The sequence below is a fragment of the Lactuca saligna genome, chromosome 9 (genome assembly GCF_052625555.1).
Source record: "Lactuca saligna cultivar CGN05327 chromosome 9, ASM5262555v1, whole genome shotgun sequence".
NCBI classification, from domain to species: domain Eukaryota; kingdom Viridiplantae; phylum Streptophyta; class Magnoliopsida; order Asterales; family Asteraceae; genus Lactuca; species Lactuca saligna.
Window position 1 is genome coordinate 36449286 of NC_136425.1, and position 17645 is coordinate 36466930.

Sequence of the window (17645 nt, forward strand, 5' to 3'; positions counted from 1 at the left end):
ACTCTTACATTTTACTAGTGTTAATAAACCTTCTTTAAGATGTGTCACCCAAGTTACAATCTTGTTTTGGAACGAAGTATGACTCATCTTCTTGATTCAACCATTTCAACAATTCATGACTCATCTTCTTATCCATAAGAATGCACTAAGATGTCCTTAGAGGATGGATTGTGATATGGTCTCACAATCATTAAGATGATCATAAAACATGATACTAAAGTACTCTCACATCTTTTCAGATTTGAGACACTTTTATCTTTCTACCAAATTTTATTCTTCTCATTCGTTCTGCCATACATCGAAACTTTTCCAATGCTTCAGAATTATACTTAAACTTGTAAGTATAACCATATTTACTAAGCTTTAGTAAATCATGACGACTAGTCTTATTGATATTTTGTGGTGGACTTGACCAATACACAAGAATGTATACTCACTCCCTTAGTCCTTCACTTGACTCACATATACATGTGAACAAGGAATCAGTCTTAGTTTTCCAAAGATGAAAGTTCTCATTCATCATACAACTTACATGATTCCAAGTTTCGGTCAAATTGAAAATTAGGTGATGAGAATCTTTCCTTATTTGGTAAATTTAGACACCACCACAAATGAAAGAATCAAATTCATATTTCCATTATTGCTAGAAACATACATACATCAATTTTCCATAAAAGCCATTGCAAGGAGATATAAAATAAATAAAACCAAAATTTTTATTTATTTATAAAATGCGGAAATTTTTTTTCCTTACAATGAAACTTTAAATGAAAACTATGCTATTACATATTTCCTAGAAATCTATCATAACTCCTAAGTAGCAGCTCAAGAATCTGATCTTCGAACCGTGCAATTGAAATCCATCTTCGCAATCAGATTCAACATACTCTTCCTTTAAGTTTCCTTCCCTTTGCTTGATCATGCCAAACATCAAAATGTAACTGAGTCACATTTTGTATTAAGAATCATCAATTAGGAACTTAATAGAGTAAGATAGTGGATTTTTACCCAAAGTGGAGTCAAACTTTTTGACTTTACCATCCTTATGATCTTTCAGGTAAATTTGGCAGCTTCGCAGCCAATGCCCCTTCCTTCGGCAATAGAAATATATGGACCCTTTGGGAATGGTACACATGACAATCTCAGACTTAGCCTTTCTCTTTACCATTTGGTCAATCGAGTTGACTATGGCCGATCCCTTTCCATTGGGAAGAAAGTTTTTCTGGATTTACAATGTTACCATTATCAATGTCCATGGAAGTTTGGGAAGTCGATCTTCTAATCAAATTTGATTTACCCGTGCTCCAAATCATTTCTGATTTAACATCATTAAGCAAATAGGTAAGATCATTAAGGTTCATGTCATAGTCTGTTACATAGTAGTCCTTAAAGAACTCACTATGTGACATAGAAAGTGATTGAAGAACCTAGTCCACAACCAACTTCCTCAGGACTTTGACACCCAACTCTCTCAGCTTGTCAATATGTGACTTCATCTCCAAGATGTGAGCACACATAGACTTTTCTTGCCGATAGGGCTTGAGTGACCTTGAACTTTTCAAGAACTTGTGGGTTAGGGAGAATAATTGGAGGAGGTGGAGGAAGTGAAGTATGATTTCTGGGACATCATCTTCATTAGGAAAGCTTGTTCCAAGAGATTTGGGAAGATCATAGTTGTCTGAACCAGACATCTACAATGGGAGATATTCAAGTTAGTTGATTTAAGTCCTTAATATGACACCCAATATGAAATATTAAGGCTAGGACCCAACACAATTATTTTATAACTTGGAAGAGGGATGCCATAATCCAAGCTATAAAATATTTGAAGGTAGGTGAATGACGATTGCCCAATTTCCACCATGAAAAACGAAATAATTTAGTAGGTTTTACTTGGATTTGAAACTCCTAGATCTTTTGAGATTCATTGAACTTTTCAATGACATGTTTCAATCTCGATTGTGCCCTCTCAAGTTTGTTGACTGGGATGCCAAGGATCACAAAACAAGGTGTGAATAACCATGCAAATATACTTGGTACCCTTAATATTTATCACTTAATTGATGTGTCGGTTAACCATATGTGCTCCACCGATCCTATGATAAACATTAATCTACCCTTTGCCTACCTTGTTAAATCAAGCTAGTGTGCCAGTTAACCACATGCGCTCTACTACCGACTTAAACAAAGTGCAAAGTATAATTTCATAGGTTAGCACCAAATTCACATTTTCCTAAAATAAATTAGATTGAGAATTTATAAAAGGTTTAATTACTTTATATTTATCATTATACTTATAATGAAGGTAGAATTATAGTCCTTGTCCTGCCCATTCGGCTAACGACCCTCCACCAGTCAAGGAAGCGGTGGGTGAGAGTGGACACCCATTAAACTGCCATTTTATAGGCGGTAACCTTATACCCCCTTATAGACCGACTTCGTGAATGAGGCCTACTAACGGTAAGACTGACTTTGTTCTTATATATATATATATATATATATATATATATATATATATATATATATATATATATATATATATATATATATAACTATTAACTATTAATATTATAATAGTATAAGGCTTGAATTTTAACTTTTAAAATTCTAAAGGCTTTACTTGGAACTAAAGTATTCATGAGAGGAAACTTTACAAATTCCAAAACTTGAGGGCAAGTTTTGAACTATTCAAAAACTTTTGGATTTTCATAACTTATGAGTTTAATTAAGGTTTTAAAACCTTTAATGAAGAGACTCTTGAACATCCATAACTTGAGGACAAGTTATGGAATTCATAAAACAAAAACTCTTCAGTTTTTGTAACCTATGCATTTTAATGGATATTTAAAAGAAATGACTTTTGGTAATCCATAACTCGAAGACAAATTATGGACTCCATTAAAACACATTTAGATCAAGAATTAACTAACAAACAATTTTGCAAATAATTACTATGATCTACCAAAACTCATAAGTGTATGAACAATCATATCAACAATTTCAAGAATTACGTAAAAACACATAAAACTTGAAATTTTGATAACAACCTTGAAATTGGTTTACCATAATCATTACCACATCAAAAACATGTTTTATAAGTCCAATAAAGTTTAAGGTAATGATTCTAGACCAATTCCAACCATAAAACTCGAAGATATGCTTTCAGGGGGTCCAACTCGAGAAGTGCATGAACCAACTCGATGAGTTGGATGAATTTAGGCATGGAATCATCGAGTCCTTTAATGGACTCGGCGAGTCAGCTGTCCAGACAACGTACAAACTTCGATTTTTAGTAATTTGCATAAGGTATAAATGAAAACAAGCCTAGACTCTGATACCACTGATGGGTTTTGAGCATTCTAACACTCCTCTGGTGTACATGCAACCCTATAAACCTTGGATCTATGTTTTCACTATTATACATGCAAATATTCAATATTCCAAGGTTTCATCCTAACTAGCATACAATGAAGTATATACAATACAATAATCTAGTAGAATGACATACCTTTTGATGAAGCTTGAAGTCTTGAACCTTTAAGAGCCTAGTGCCTCAAGTGTTACACCTCAAATGGTTCACACAACATCAAGAACCCTTGGAATAACTAGAGAATAAGGATACTTGCACCAAATCGGTTTTGCCCTCTTGTGTATCCACACTAGTGTCATTTCATGAACCATAGACCTCTTTATATAGTGTGGAGGATTAGGGTTGCATTCATGTAAACCCTAATACCCATGACCTTTCATTTCCATAGGATCTATGGGTTAAACACTCCATGGACTATCCATGAAAGCTTAGCCCAACCTAAATGAACGTGGCCCACCACATATATAAGAGTCCATATTTAATTAGTTCCTTTTGTTCACTAAATTAATTCTAGATCAATACTAATTAAATAATATGATTTCATATTAATAAATTAGAACTTATATATATATATATATATATATATATATATATATATATATATATATATATATATATATGAATCACTTAGTATCCTTTTTCTCATTTTGTCTATCCAATTGTTCCGACGCCATGCAACCCAAATGGACCATGCCAAGTCGAGTTAAATACATACCAATAATAGTTATGGGCTTAGACATCTAATCCGACATAATTAACATTGATCAAGAATTAATTAAGAATTAATTTTGTAATCAAAAGAAGTTAATTGAACTAGGAGCTGAACGGTAATTATGTGATAGTTACAAGGTTGGGCAAGGAAACCCTAGATGATAAGGTGGACGAATTCGAAGGATTAAGCCTTAAGAATTCGTCCATAATGGGATTCTAGAATTATCTTATGGGCTGCTTGGTGGCTAAGTAACCAGATAAGGATAATGACTGAAACCATAATTCTTACACCTATATAAGGACCCCTTGGGCATGCGAATTCGGCCACTTGAAACCCTAGAAGTCTTAGAGTCGAATTTCTCTTATCCCCTCTCTCTCTCTCTCTCTTGCTTTATCCAGTTGATCTTGGTGTGTGTGATTCATTAGAGGCACAACATTTGAGGTGCTAAAGTTCTCAAGGCTTCAAGATTTACAATTAACAATCAAGGTAATCAACTAGATATGTTTTATTATGTCAATTTCGAGTCTTACATGCTAGATCTAGGGTTTGTAAGTCTTGGATGGATTGCATGTACACTAGAGAAACCTAGATCCAAGCTTTAGGGTTTGCATAAACACATAGGATGTTATTTTGTGTAAAACTCATTAGTGGTATCAGAGCCAGGTTGGTTTCTTTTGTATTGATGCCTTGTATGTTCATCCTCTCTGAAAATTGTTCTTCTGCCTTCTGCCCGACCTGAATCAACGAGTCACTATCTGGACTCGGCGAGTCAATCCAACTCGGTGAGTCCAATTAGTGACTCGGCGAGTCGGAGCGTCTAGTAGAGGGATTTTCAGTATTTCTTGTTGTTTTGCTTAAGGATAATTACCAAAATCGTTTTTAACTGATAAAATCTAAATTTTATTGTTGTTTTATGATTACCCTTGCCAAAGACAAAAGATAATTACCAATTGTTTGAATAATAAATTCCTTATTTGATAATATTTGATTATTTAAATAAATTGTTGAATTATCTTGTAAATAATATGGATTAGGTCAAATTTCGATAATCAATAAAATTAAATGTTTAATTTTAAATTATTTGCTTTTTGATCCTATATGTTTTGAAAAGTTCAAAACTTGCCCTCAAGTTTTGAAATTTGAATTTTTTTGCTTAAAAGTTTAATTTGAACTATTTAAATTTGAAACCCTAGAATTTTATAAGTTTAAAATTCACCATATACTATTATAATATTACAAGATTAATATATATATATATATATATATATATATATATATATGTATGTATGTATGTATGTATGTATGTATGTATGTATAACTTAAAATGCTAGTCTTACCATTAGTAGGCCTTATTCACGAAGCCGGTCTATAAGGGGGTATAAGGTTATGGCCTATAAAATGGCTGTTTAATGGGTGTCCACTCTCACCCACCCCTTCCTTGATTGGTGGAGAGTTGTTAGCCAAACGGGTAGGATGGGGCAACCTTTTCCTCATTAAAAAGTTTAAGGAATTATAAAAGTAACTAAATGTTTTTCCAAAATTCTCAATCTTAGTTACTTTAGGCAAAAGTGAATAGATGCAATTCCATGAAATTATACTTTGTATCCTTGCTAAGACGTTAGTGGAGCGTGTGTGGTTTACCGACACACTAATTAGGCTCTAAGCAAAGGTGGCAAAGAGTGACTCATTGTTTGTCATAGTTTGATGGAGCGTGTGTGGTTAACCGGCACATCGAATAGGTGACTATAACAATGAGGGCACCATGTACATTTGCATGGTTATTCACACCCGCTTTGTGATCCTCGGCATCCCAATCACAAATTAGAGGGACATATTGAGATACAAACATGCCATTGAAAAGTTCAATGAATCTCAAAAGATATAGGAGTTTTCAATACATTTATAACTTGATCTCTTTTTGATTTTTAATGGTGGAGAATTAGTGAATCGTCATTCACCTACCTTCAAATTATTTTCATGTTAGATTATGGCATCCCTCTTCTAATTTGTAAATAATGTTGTTGGATCCTAGCCCTAATTCCTCATTTGGGTGTTTAATTGGGGATTCATTTCTAATCAAACCTTGTCCTTTTCTATTTCAGATGCCGAATGTCAACAACAACGCTTCCGGCTCAAATTCCTCTGGCTCATTCTCACTCATGAACTTGTGCGGGAGAGTGATCTTTGACGGGTCCAATTTCAATGATTGGATTCGCAACATCCAAATGGTCACTCGTTATGAAGACAAAGAGTATGTACTATATTAAAAGATGAAGGAAATCAACCTCAACATTGGCACTGCTGAAGAGATCGCTGCCTTTGAGGCCCATGAGCGTGATGCTACGAAAGTCCATTGCATCATGTTGGCAACTATGACTGCAGAACTCCAGAAGTCCTATGAGGATATGTATCCCTATGAAATGAATCAAAACTTGCTGGAACAGTACCCCCAAAGTGTCAGGAAAGAAAGGTACAAGATCATCACTTTGATGATCACTGCCAAAATGGGTAATGGAGAGTGCCTTACCGCTCATCTACAAAAGATGCAGAGATATGTTGATCGCCTGCTGAAGTTAAATGTTAACTTAGATGAAGAGCTGGTAATAGACATCATCTTTCACTCCTTGTCTCCCTGCTACAACCAGTTCCGCATGACCTACCACATGAATAAGGAAGAGGTCACTTTGAGCAAGTTTCAAGGCTTGCTAAGGGCTGCTGAGATCAATCTAAAAGATAAGTCTGTTGCAGCAACTCCAACTCCCACTGCTGCCCCTGTCTTGGCAATAGGGCAAGGGAAGGGTAAAAAGAGGAAGGCTCCCTCAAAGGGTCACCACAAGGGAAATTCCCAAGATGGTACCTCTTCTAGTGGAACCAAGGTTGGTTCTGCTAAACCCAACTCCAACCCCAAGGAGGTAGAGTGCCACCACTGCCATAAGATAGGGCATTGGAAATGAAGCTGCACAGAATATCTGCAAGCTATCAAGGATGGGAAGATCCAGCCATCCTTCGTAGATATTTACACTATTAAATCTAATGATTCATCCCATGCTATTTATTTAGTTCTTGATACAAGATGTGGTTTTCACATATGTTCTGATTTGTAGGGACTAAGAAGATATAGGGATATGGAGCATGGGAAGATAAACCTAATCATGGGAAACAGAAGATTGTTGCCTATCACCAAGATTGGAGTTTATTCCTCAGTGCTTAGTAATGGATTAGGTTTAGATTTAAATAATTGTTGCTATTCGCCATATATGGCAAGAAACATCATTTATTTTCATGGTTTATATAGACAAGGATTTAGATATTCGTTTGATAATGAAAAGGGTTCTATTTATGTTATTCTTAATGGTGTTTTATATTTTGAAGCATTGTCTTGTAATGGAATATATGAAACTGTGATGGTTGTAGATAATTTAGGAAATGATGTGTTGTGTGGATAAAGCATGCTTATGGCATTGTCATCTTGGACATGTCAACAAGAAACGCATAGCCCAACTGCAAAAGGATGGAGTGTTGGAGTCATTCGACCTTAAGGACGATGACGTGTGCGAGTCTTCTTTATTTGGAAAGATGATTAATTCACCCTTCACTAGCACTTGTGAAAGGAGGGAGGGTTTATTGGATCTCATACACACTGATGTGTGTGGTCCCTTTAGATCCACCACAAGGGATACAAACCACTTCTATGTGACTTTCACCGATGATTATAGCAGATATAGGTATATCTACTTAATCAAGCACAAGTTAGAAACCTTTGAAAAGTTCAAGGAGATTAAACAAGAAGTGGAGAATCAGTCGAGCAAGAAAATCAAGATGATTCGATCCGATCGAGGAGGAGAGTACCTAAGTCTTGAATTCTATGACTACCTCAAGGAATGTAGAATCATTTCCAACTGATGCCACCTAGGACACCACAATTGAATGGTGTAGCTGAGAGGCGTAATCGAACCTTGCTAGACAAGGTTCGTTCCATGATCAGTCGTACTTCACTACCTATCTCACTCTGGGGGTATGCCTTAGAGACTGTCGCCCATATCCTTAACTTAGTCCCTACGAAGAAGGTTGCCAAAACACCTCATGAAATGTGGACAGGGAAAGCTCCCTCATTAGCACATATTAAGGTTTGGGGTTGCGAGGCTTTCATAAGAAAAAAGACTCACGACAAGCTCGAGCCTCGTAGTGAGCGATGTATTTTCATCGGCTACTCACATAATTCCTTTGGATATCTCTTCTATAGTCCGAGTGATAATGTTGTCTTCGTTGCGAGGAGAGGGGTTTTCAGAGAACGAGAACCTATAAGCCAAGGGGACAGTGGGAGGCAAATCGATCTTGAAGAGCTTCAAAAGTTGAGCGATGAAGGAACCTCTAACACTGGCATTCAACCCGAGGAGGAAACTCTGGTTGAACCGATTGACGAATCATTACCTCTTAGACGTTCTAGTAGAGTTAGTGTTCCACCTGTATTGTATGGTTTTCATATAACAATCATGGGTGATACATATATTAGTGATAGTACACAAATAAATTTGGATGAACCTAACAACTATAAGGAAGCCATGGTAGGCCCGGAGTCTGTAAAGTGGAAAGAGACAATGGACAGCGAGATTCATTCCATGCACGATAACCAAGTTTAGAGCTTGGTTGATCATGTACCGGGTCGTAAGATGATCGGGTGCAAATAGATCTTCAAGAAGAAGACCGGAATGGATGGGAATGTGCACACTTATAAGGCGTGATTGGTTGCGAAGGGCTTTACTCAAACTCCCGGAGTTGACTATGATGAGACATTCTCACAAGTTGCAAAGATAAAGTCTATTAGGGTGATGCTGGCCATTGTTGCATTTCATGACTATGAGATATGGAAAATGGATGTCAAAACCGCTTTCCTTAATAGAAAGTTGGCTGAGGATGTTTACATAGCTCACCCAGAAGGTTTTATCAATGTGAAGCATCCCAATAGAGTGTGTAAACTTGAGAAGTCCATTTATGGACTAAAGCAAGCATCTCGCAAATGGAATCTTTGTTTTGATGAGAAAGTCAAAGAGTTTAGTTTTCTACGAAGTGAGGATGAATCATGTGTATATGTCAAAGTCAGTGGGAGTATAGTTAGCTTCCTCGTATTGTATGTCGATGACATACTAATCATAGGAAACGACATCCCGACGCTGCAGAAAGCAAAGTCCTGACTTGGGAAGTGCTTCACTATGAAGGACCTCGGAGAGGCTGCCTGTATTTTGGGAATAAGGATATTAAGAAACAAAAGTAAAAGACTAATTTGAATTAGTCAGAATACTTACTTGGACAAGGTACTAAAACGTCTTAGTATGGAGAATTCCAAGAAAGGGGAGTTGCCAATCCAAAGTAATGCCAAGTTGAGTATGACTCAATGTCCGAGTACTAAAGTCGAGATAGCAGAGATGATTCGAGTACCTTACACTTCCGCAGTTGGCTCGATCATGTATGCTATGACATGTACTCGCCCTGATGTGGCCTTCGCTTTGAGCATGGTCAGCAGATATCTAGGGAACCTTGGCAAAGTACATTGGACCGCAGTCAAGAATATTTTTAAGTACCTTCGGAGGACCATGGAATGGTTTCTAGTCCTCGGTGGGAGTTATGAATCAAATGTATGAGGGTATAGTGACGCTAGTTTTCAGACCGATAGGGAGAACTACCGTTCGCAGTCGGGCTGGGTCTTTGTAATGCTGGTAGATCAGGACTAGTCAATTTAGAGACGATAAGCATTAAAAATGACTTTTTTGATGAAATATTATTTAGAATGAGTAATCTTAACTAAGTTATAGTATATGTTACAAGGATTCTGTACATATAAAGAACGCCGAAATCCGATTTATAACGAAGAAGTTATGACCTGTCGAAGTTTCGCGACAAAACTAGCACGATGCAACGCGACGTAAAAAGTGAATTTACGTTAGAGCGATATTTAGCCTTAGAGATCTAAACGAAAGTTGTAGAATACGTTAAATCGTGAGCGTGCAAAAAAAGAACGTCCAAATCTGACTTTGTATGAGGAAGTTATGATTTTTCTAAGTTTCGACTTAGCGGTATGCAGCCCGAATACTCGATTTGAGATCGAGCGGTTTTTAGCCGAAACAATCTAAATGAGAATCGAAGATCTTGTTAATAGTAGTGAAATGATAAAAAGATAGGCGAAAACAAACGTCGGATGAAGAAGTTATGAATTTATAACGGAGTTTTCTTGTCCCAGCCTACTAAAAAAAATAATAAAAATAAAGTCAAAATTAGCCGACGGGGTCTAAACGAAAGTTGTAGAGCGTAGTCTCACCTATGCGGAGATATAAAGAAAATCGAAAACGGAGCTCGTATGAGGGAGATATGAATTTTTGAAGTTATTAAATAAATTTGATATTAAATTTAAATATAATTTTCCGATATTATCCAAAGAGGGGGAGTCAGCGAGCTTATCCAGGTTACGCCCAACGTAACCTTAATTACGCCCAACGTAATTTGATGGTTCAGCCCCTATAAAATGGATGTGAAGGCAGCCGAGTTCTTTGCTCATTCTTTCATTTCTCTCGCATTTTTGCATCGTTTTTCGTGCAAGAAATATCATGAAGCCCCGGTATCATTCCCGAGCCTCGAAGCAAGTCCCGAGGCCCCAAAAATCCCGAGAAGTGAAATTTCCGAGCCGAAGCTCTGCCCGCAAGGAGCCCGATTTTTTGTGAAGATCTTCCAGATCTACCGAAGAATAGTACTTTTACAAGCCGTAGTGCTGTACGATCATCTTCTAATCAAGTAAGTGTATAGTTACTTTCTTCTAACACATAAATATAAAGTATTAGCTATGAAATACGTGCTATGTGTTATATATTATTTGTCTATTTGAGATGGGCTTGGAATTGATGTTTTTATACGGGTGTTAAATGATTTAAACTGTGTTTGTATTTATATCTACAATATTGTTTAGTAGAACATGGGTAGATAGAATAGTTGGTGACGATGCGACTTCGTGCCTATTGAGTAAAACCTTGGTGACGATGCGACTTCATGCCTATTGAGTAAAACCTTGGTGACGATGCGACTTCGTGCCTACTGAGTAAGCCTTGGTGACGATGCGACTTCGTGGCTATTTGATAAATCTTGGTGACGATGTGACTCCGTGCCTGTTGTGTAAACCCTGGTGACTATGAGACGTAGTGCCTATTGTATGAACCCTGGTGACTACGTGACGTAGTGCCTGTTGTATAAATCGTGGTAGCAAATGGACTTTGTGCCAATTCCTTAGGCAAATCCTTAGGAATGAATGAATGAAGGATAGTGGATTCTTAGGATAAACCCTTGAGAAAATAAAGGAGATATGGGGATGGGTATTTGGGTTGATTGTTTGATAATTGAATATAATAAATGTATTATTGTGGGTTGAAAACCCTATATGCTCACCAGGCTCCCAAACCTGACCCACTCAGTTTTCTTTGCATTACAGGTAATGGCACAAGAGTATAAGTTGGTGGACCTGACGAGAGATTTTGGATTATAGATCAGTAGTTATAAATAACTGTTGTAAGGTCTATTTTATATTGTTTATGCTTTTGGTCTGTATCAGAACATGACATCTCGAGATTTTGTTATTTAATGAAAATAGATTTCTTTAAGAAATGTTTTGATAAATTTTATTTTATCATATTTTATTTTGGGAACAAATTCCGCAACTCTTTTAATCAAATGATTACTCTGATTTTATAAAAACAAAGCATAAACAAATCGGTCTTTTCTGGCCGTGAAATTGGGGATGTCACAGTCTTTACTCTTAATGGAGGAGCAGTGAAATGGAAAAGTTCCAAGTAGGAGACTGTAGCTGATTCAACGTGCGAATCAGAGTACATTGCAGCGAGTGAAGCATCAAAGGAGTTAATATGGTTGAAGAGCTTCATTAGAGACCTTGGAGTTGTGTCATCCATACAGGAGCCTATGGAAATTTTCTGTGATAATGAAGGAGTGGTTTCCTTGATCAAGGAACCAAGGGATCATTGTAGATCTCGACATATTGACATAAAATATCACTTTATTCGACATCGGGTAGAAGAAGGACTCCTCGTAGTGAAAAGGGTACCGTCGGAGGATAACCCAACATATCCACTTACGAATGCATGCATCAGTAACTTGATGGTATAAAACGTATTGTTGTGCATGATTTGATGAGTAAATAATGCAAACATATAAGTCGAAGTTTATCTATTCCTTTCGGCCTAACAGGAAAAGCGATATATTGGGCCCCTCGATGATTTGATGTTAACTTATGTGTCGGGCCCGATAAAGATTGAAGTGATGTGTTCAATTAAGATCTTTGTCATTACAAATCAGAAAATTAGGAAACAGGTACAAATGATAGGTTTTCAGAAGACAGAGCATCCAGACTCGTCTGATGTTTTGATTATTTATTTTTGGTGTCATACTATTATTGCAAAGAACACACTTGTATTGAATTATTCTATTAATGCAATGAATGATGTTGTTGCTTGTTTACTATTATGCATTTTTATGATATTGTACATGACGTCCTCCGCCCCTGAATGTTTCCACAAATTCGGTTTGGGGTGTGACAATAATTTGTACTCTACTATATGTACGGGTTTGTGCTGAGTGCACACATGTATAAGATCGAATTAGAAGTTGGTTCGACGACAAGTCGGGGGTCCGGGGGCAGCGCCCTTGGGTCCGGGGTTTCTAAAGGGGTTATGCCCCTTTGGCGACGTCTAGGGGCAACGCCCCAAAAACTTTTCAAAAAATACATATGGAAACATATTGGGAAAAACAAATTCTTGAGGGTGATTATGGTAAAACTGACGAAATTCGTCAGTTTTGGAAACCCTAAATCCTCATTAAATTTTAGATTTCCTGGTTTGCTTTCAAAGCAACCTATGACGACCAACTGTAATACAAACCCTAATCTCGTTTATTATACAAACAACTCTTCTCTTTGAGAAGATACACGAAATTCTTAAGCTCTCGTTTTTTTTTTATCAAACTAACACATAATCCTTTTAGTAATTTGGCTTACGACTTTTGTACCTATAATCATAAGTGTCCTCTCGATTATCCAATGTTAAATTTCTTGCAACCCAGACATAGGGTAGAAATATCAGTTCGGAAAATGTTCACACAATCCAAGTGGTATCCAGATCTCCACTACAAACCCTATAATTTCTAACAATTGGTATTGTTAATAAGGGTTTCTCCCATGTGAAAACATATCTATTATGATTTGTAGGCTCTTGATCCATAATCTGAAGCACTGCACTTTGCCCATACTATCCTTGTTAGTGTTGCCCCTATGAAGGTTGAAGCTACTTCAAACAAGGCTGGTGTCACTTGGATATTGTCGCACCTAACCTCGTTTCATGGCTAAGACTCTTGGTGTCTACAACTATGACATTTTTGCCCTTGGTGCTCACAAACTTAGTTGATAGTTTGGTATTCATTACAAATCATTAGTTACCATTAAATTTGTCTAGTTTAGTTACCCCTCTTTGATTTCAAGCTTCTTCCTTGTTTCATTTTTCTTTATGTCCTGTGTTTGCCTAGCTCCTTGCTGATTTTCTTTAATATATATATATATATATATATATATATATATATATATATATATATATATATATATATATATATATATTCTCCTTTCCGTTCAATAATAATAATAATAGTTAACTTTTTTGTGTTGTAAAATAAATACAAACATCTTTAATATTTAATATCATAAAAGGATATATAACACATTATGGAAACTCAACGAAAGTCACCAAACTCTATCTACCTATCTATCTTGTTGCCCAAATGTAAATAGAATATTATGGGTTGACAAATAGACACGAATTTCGGCTCCTAAAACTTGTTAAACATGCTATCTAAGAATACAAAAAACCCGAATAACTTTTTTCTTTTATATAAAATATATAACAGATTCAAAAGCAATGGCCAGCGGTTTTCCCTCATCCTGAATGGATAGACATTGGACCAATGATAGGATATGGCTTCCAATGATTTCGGTTCTGCTTTTGTGTACCAATATATCTGAGTAGCATGCATGCAGCCCATAATAGTAATGGGTGGCACTGGCATTGAAAACGAAAGAACTCTACGCCAATTTGAATGAATAACTGCTCCTTATCTGCAGGGGCCAGTTTTGACGATGAAGTTTTTGCAGTGCTATAAGGACGAATAGGAACAGCTATGACCTACGTATTTTACTCGACCTCATGCCTTTTGGACTAAATTGCAACGGTATGGGTGCTTGGATATCGGGATTCGGAAACTTTAATGTATTGATATATATGGGATACTTTTACAGATCCTAAACTATCAATGATTCATTGATGGGTTGCATTAAAGATAAAAGCTATTCGTAGTTTTTCTAGTCTTCTTACAACTAAATAAAAATGGAATTCTAAAATTCTAAAACTTGATATATATGTATATATTGTAACGCATATTGGGAACAACCGTCATTTTGGGTTCGGAATTGATATTTTGGTTGTTTAGGTTGACGACTTGACGTGCTTGAATCTTGATCAATTGTAAATGAGAAATTAAATTGTCTCCTACCTTTTATTCCTACAATTATTCCTACCTATTAAAATTATGACAAATCACTATTCAATTTAATTGTATTTAATATATTCCTAATATAGTCTTAATGATTTAATTTAAAAAATATGAAAAGATGATACTTGTCATAATTTTATTGGGTAGGAATATTTGTAGGCATAAAAAGTAGGAATCAATTTAATTTCTCATTATTAGAGGCTTTTAACTTCTTTTTAATTTCATGGATATGACCAGTTAAATAAGATATTTTATGTAATAATATATTTTGCATGCCTACTGTTCCAATGACATCCTAAACTCCTAATTAGCTAGCAAATTGATAGGCATGAGTCACACAGAATAAAATTGAACCCTCAATCCTTAGAAAGAACACATTTTGATACCCTTAAGTTAAAAACACTTTGATGAGTCTTTAATATATAACTATTTGATTACGTTCGTTAAGCTGTTCAAGAAAAATATAAATTAATTAGTTTCAAGAATCCGGATAAAATTTGTGGTTGTTGCCCACATGTTTGAAGCACGATAACCTATTATTATATAAATGTCAAACTGAGAATCTTAGGTTATTAGGATTAAAAATGAATTTGTATATGTGGTTGAATGGCATGGTTGAATGAATTAAAATATCTTGTGACTTTCAATGTATTAACCCAACCATAATATATAGGCATTCAATGGAAAAAACAAAAGTGTTTAATATTTTAAAATAAATTTTATTGAATTTTATATAGTTTAATTAAAAAATACGATTAAATAGTAAAAGATACCCTATGCATAATTAAGCTGGGACCACGAAAACGAGGTTTATGTATCTTCTATATATCATATATACGGAAGAAAATTATTATTATTTACCGGGTTTAAGTCGGTACTATAAAATTCTTTGCATGAATACAAGGAAAATGTTGCATCAATAGACTTGCTTCCGCAACTAATTTACACAAAATCTAAGAGCCTCATGTGTTATATATATCGACATCTGATCTATATATACAAGAAGAAAATATCGAAAGAATTAGAAGAAGGATATATGTACACATAGTCACACAGAAACATGGTTTTCCATTATAGAAATTAAATTTAAACATACATAGACACATGCAACCCATCAACTGTACGCAATTACTTTCTTAAAACCAAAAAACACAAATAAAAATAAAAATAAAAATCAAACTTCAACTGCATCATGTACTCCAACATTCCCGAGGAGATCCAGAACCAAACTTCGGCTTAATTACTTAGTCTTCGGAGTACTTTCACTCATACCCATCACGGAATAAACAAACAACCAAACCAATAAACATGAAGATAAGATCGTAATTCACCAAGAACACATACTATACTAACTAATAAAGCTAGCTAACTAGCCTGCCACTGCTCAGCAATATGGCTGGTTCGTTAGCTATATATATAGGATATATTATATATCTCTCACTTCAAACACATTACGATTCTTGACGACTATATCGTACATATGCATGGACTTAAGCTTGTTGAAGTCTTTAGGGAGAGAAATTAGGTGCACATTTGACCTTTTATGAAACTGAAAAAGATCAGGATCATCGTAGTACCTCTCCCATCCGAATGACAATAAGATTCTTTCCAGCACCTCATACGAAGTCACCACTTCGTTCGTAGCTACATGAACCAGCACCTTACGTCGACCAGAACCCTGACAGGAATCACTTCCGGTGCTGTCCACCAATCGAACCACACCATTCTTGAACACCCAAACACCAGACATAGCTTTAATTCTTGATTAATTAGCTACCTAGCTAGGGTTTCAAGATCGAGGTTAATTTGTATGAGGCTCAGAGAACACAAATATAAATGTTTCAAGATGGGAGTGGAGGTTTATATAAGGGTTTCCAGCTGACTAGGTTGAGAACATATACATTTACTTACGTATGCATATCTGATCTCTACGAAGGTGCGTTTGGACCCATAATGAGGTGAGGGATACACCCTTTGTGTTTAGGCATCACCTACCCACGTGTTAATGTGTGGGGGAGGGAAAGTATTGGACCGAGAGGAATCCAAAATCTTTATCGAAGTCTTTATAAATACCCTAAAACAGAAGGGAATCTTAGGGTAAGATTTAGCAAGTGGTTTCTCGAACAAACAGGCTTGTGAAACAGTTGGATGGATCAGCCTGTCGCTATTAGAATACTGTAGGGATTGTATGGTAGGGCATCCAGTCGCTATTAGAATTTTAAGTATCCATCACTGATTTAGCTACGGACCCGGTCTGTTACGATTCGTATATATGAACACTTGACCGAGGAAGAAGAACTCAAAGTGCCCAAAGGGCTGCGAAGCCGTTGATTCTATTGACCGAAGGAATGATACGTACAAGAGAATTGCATTAGTTAATAACCAAGATATCTATGGCCTAATTTCGGATAATTACACAAAGATTGAAATGACACCCTGACACCCCTTGTGTTCGACGTTGACTACCCAAACACCAATCCAAACCCTAAAATTTGTTTGATCATCTCTAAAATCAATAAAGAATTGTAGAAAAAGATTAAGTTTTTTCAAGATTCTTCAACCCGTTCAATGTTATTGATGAAAAATAAGGTTCCCTCTTTCATGGAAGATACTCAAGTAATTAAAACATTTTGATGTTGTAATGTTTTACTGGTTTCTTTAAGTCAATTACTCTATTTATGATTTCCTGCAATTCAATTAAGTCTTGTAATGTGTTGTTGTAATGTTAATTTTTAATGTTGTTTATGTAATTGCTTTTTTGTATTTAGGATGATTATGTATTTGTTGTCTCCTGGTTAATGTTGATGTTGATTTTGATAAAGAAAAAAAATGTGCCAAAGTCGAACAAAAGAAAATGGGAACCAAAAGTAGCTAGGCAAAAAGAGATCAGGTTAAGTTGTTGGAAAATTTTCAAGGTCGTTTTGGTAGAAGATGATGACTGATAGAAAAAGAAGAATGTTAAATATACGTTTTTTC

The 17645-nt window shown here is 35.8% G+C and overlaps 1 protein-coding gene across 1 annotated transcript; it reads right to left on the reverse strand.

Moving 5' to 3' along the window:
* Positions 1-15720: 15720 nt before the first annotated feature.
* On the reverse strand, positions 15721-16547 carry LOC145017181 (flowering-promoting factor 1-like protein 3). Its single transcript, XM_078975248.1, has one exon. The coding sequence runs from the start codon at positions 16417-16419 to the stop codon at positions 16096-16098; it is 324 nt and encodes a 107-aa protein (XP_078831374.1). The 5' UTR covers positions 16420-16547; the 3' UTR covers positions 15721-16095.
* Between the last annotated feature and the right edge of the window lie 1098 nt (positions 16548-17645).

Excerpts from the sequence above, each read along its gene's own strand:
- LOC145017181 (XM_078975248.1), bottom strand. The coding sequence starts at position 16,419 with ATGTCTGGTGTTTGGGTGTTCAAGAATGGTGTGGTTCGATTGGTGGAC.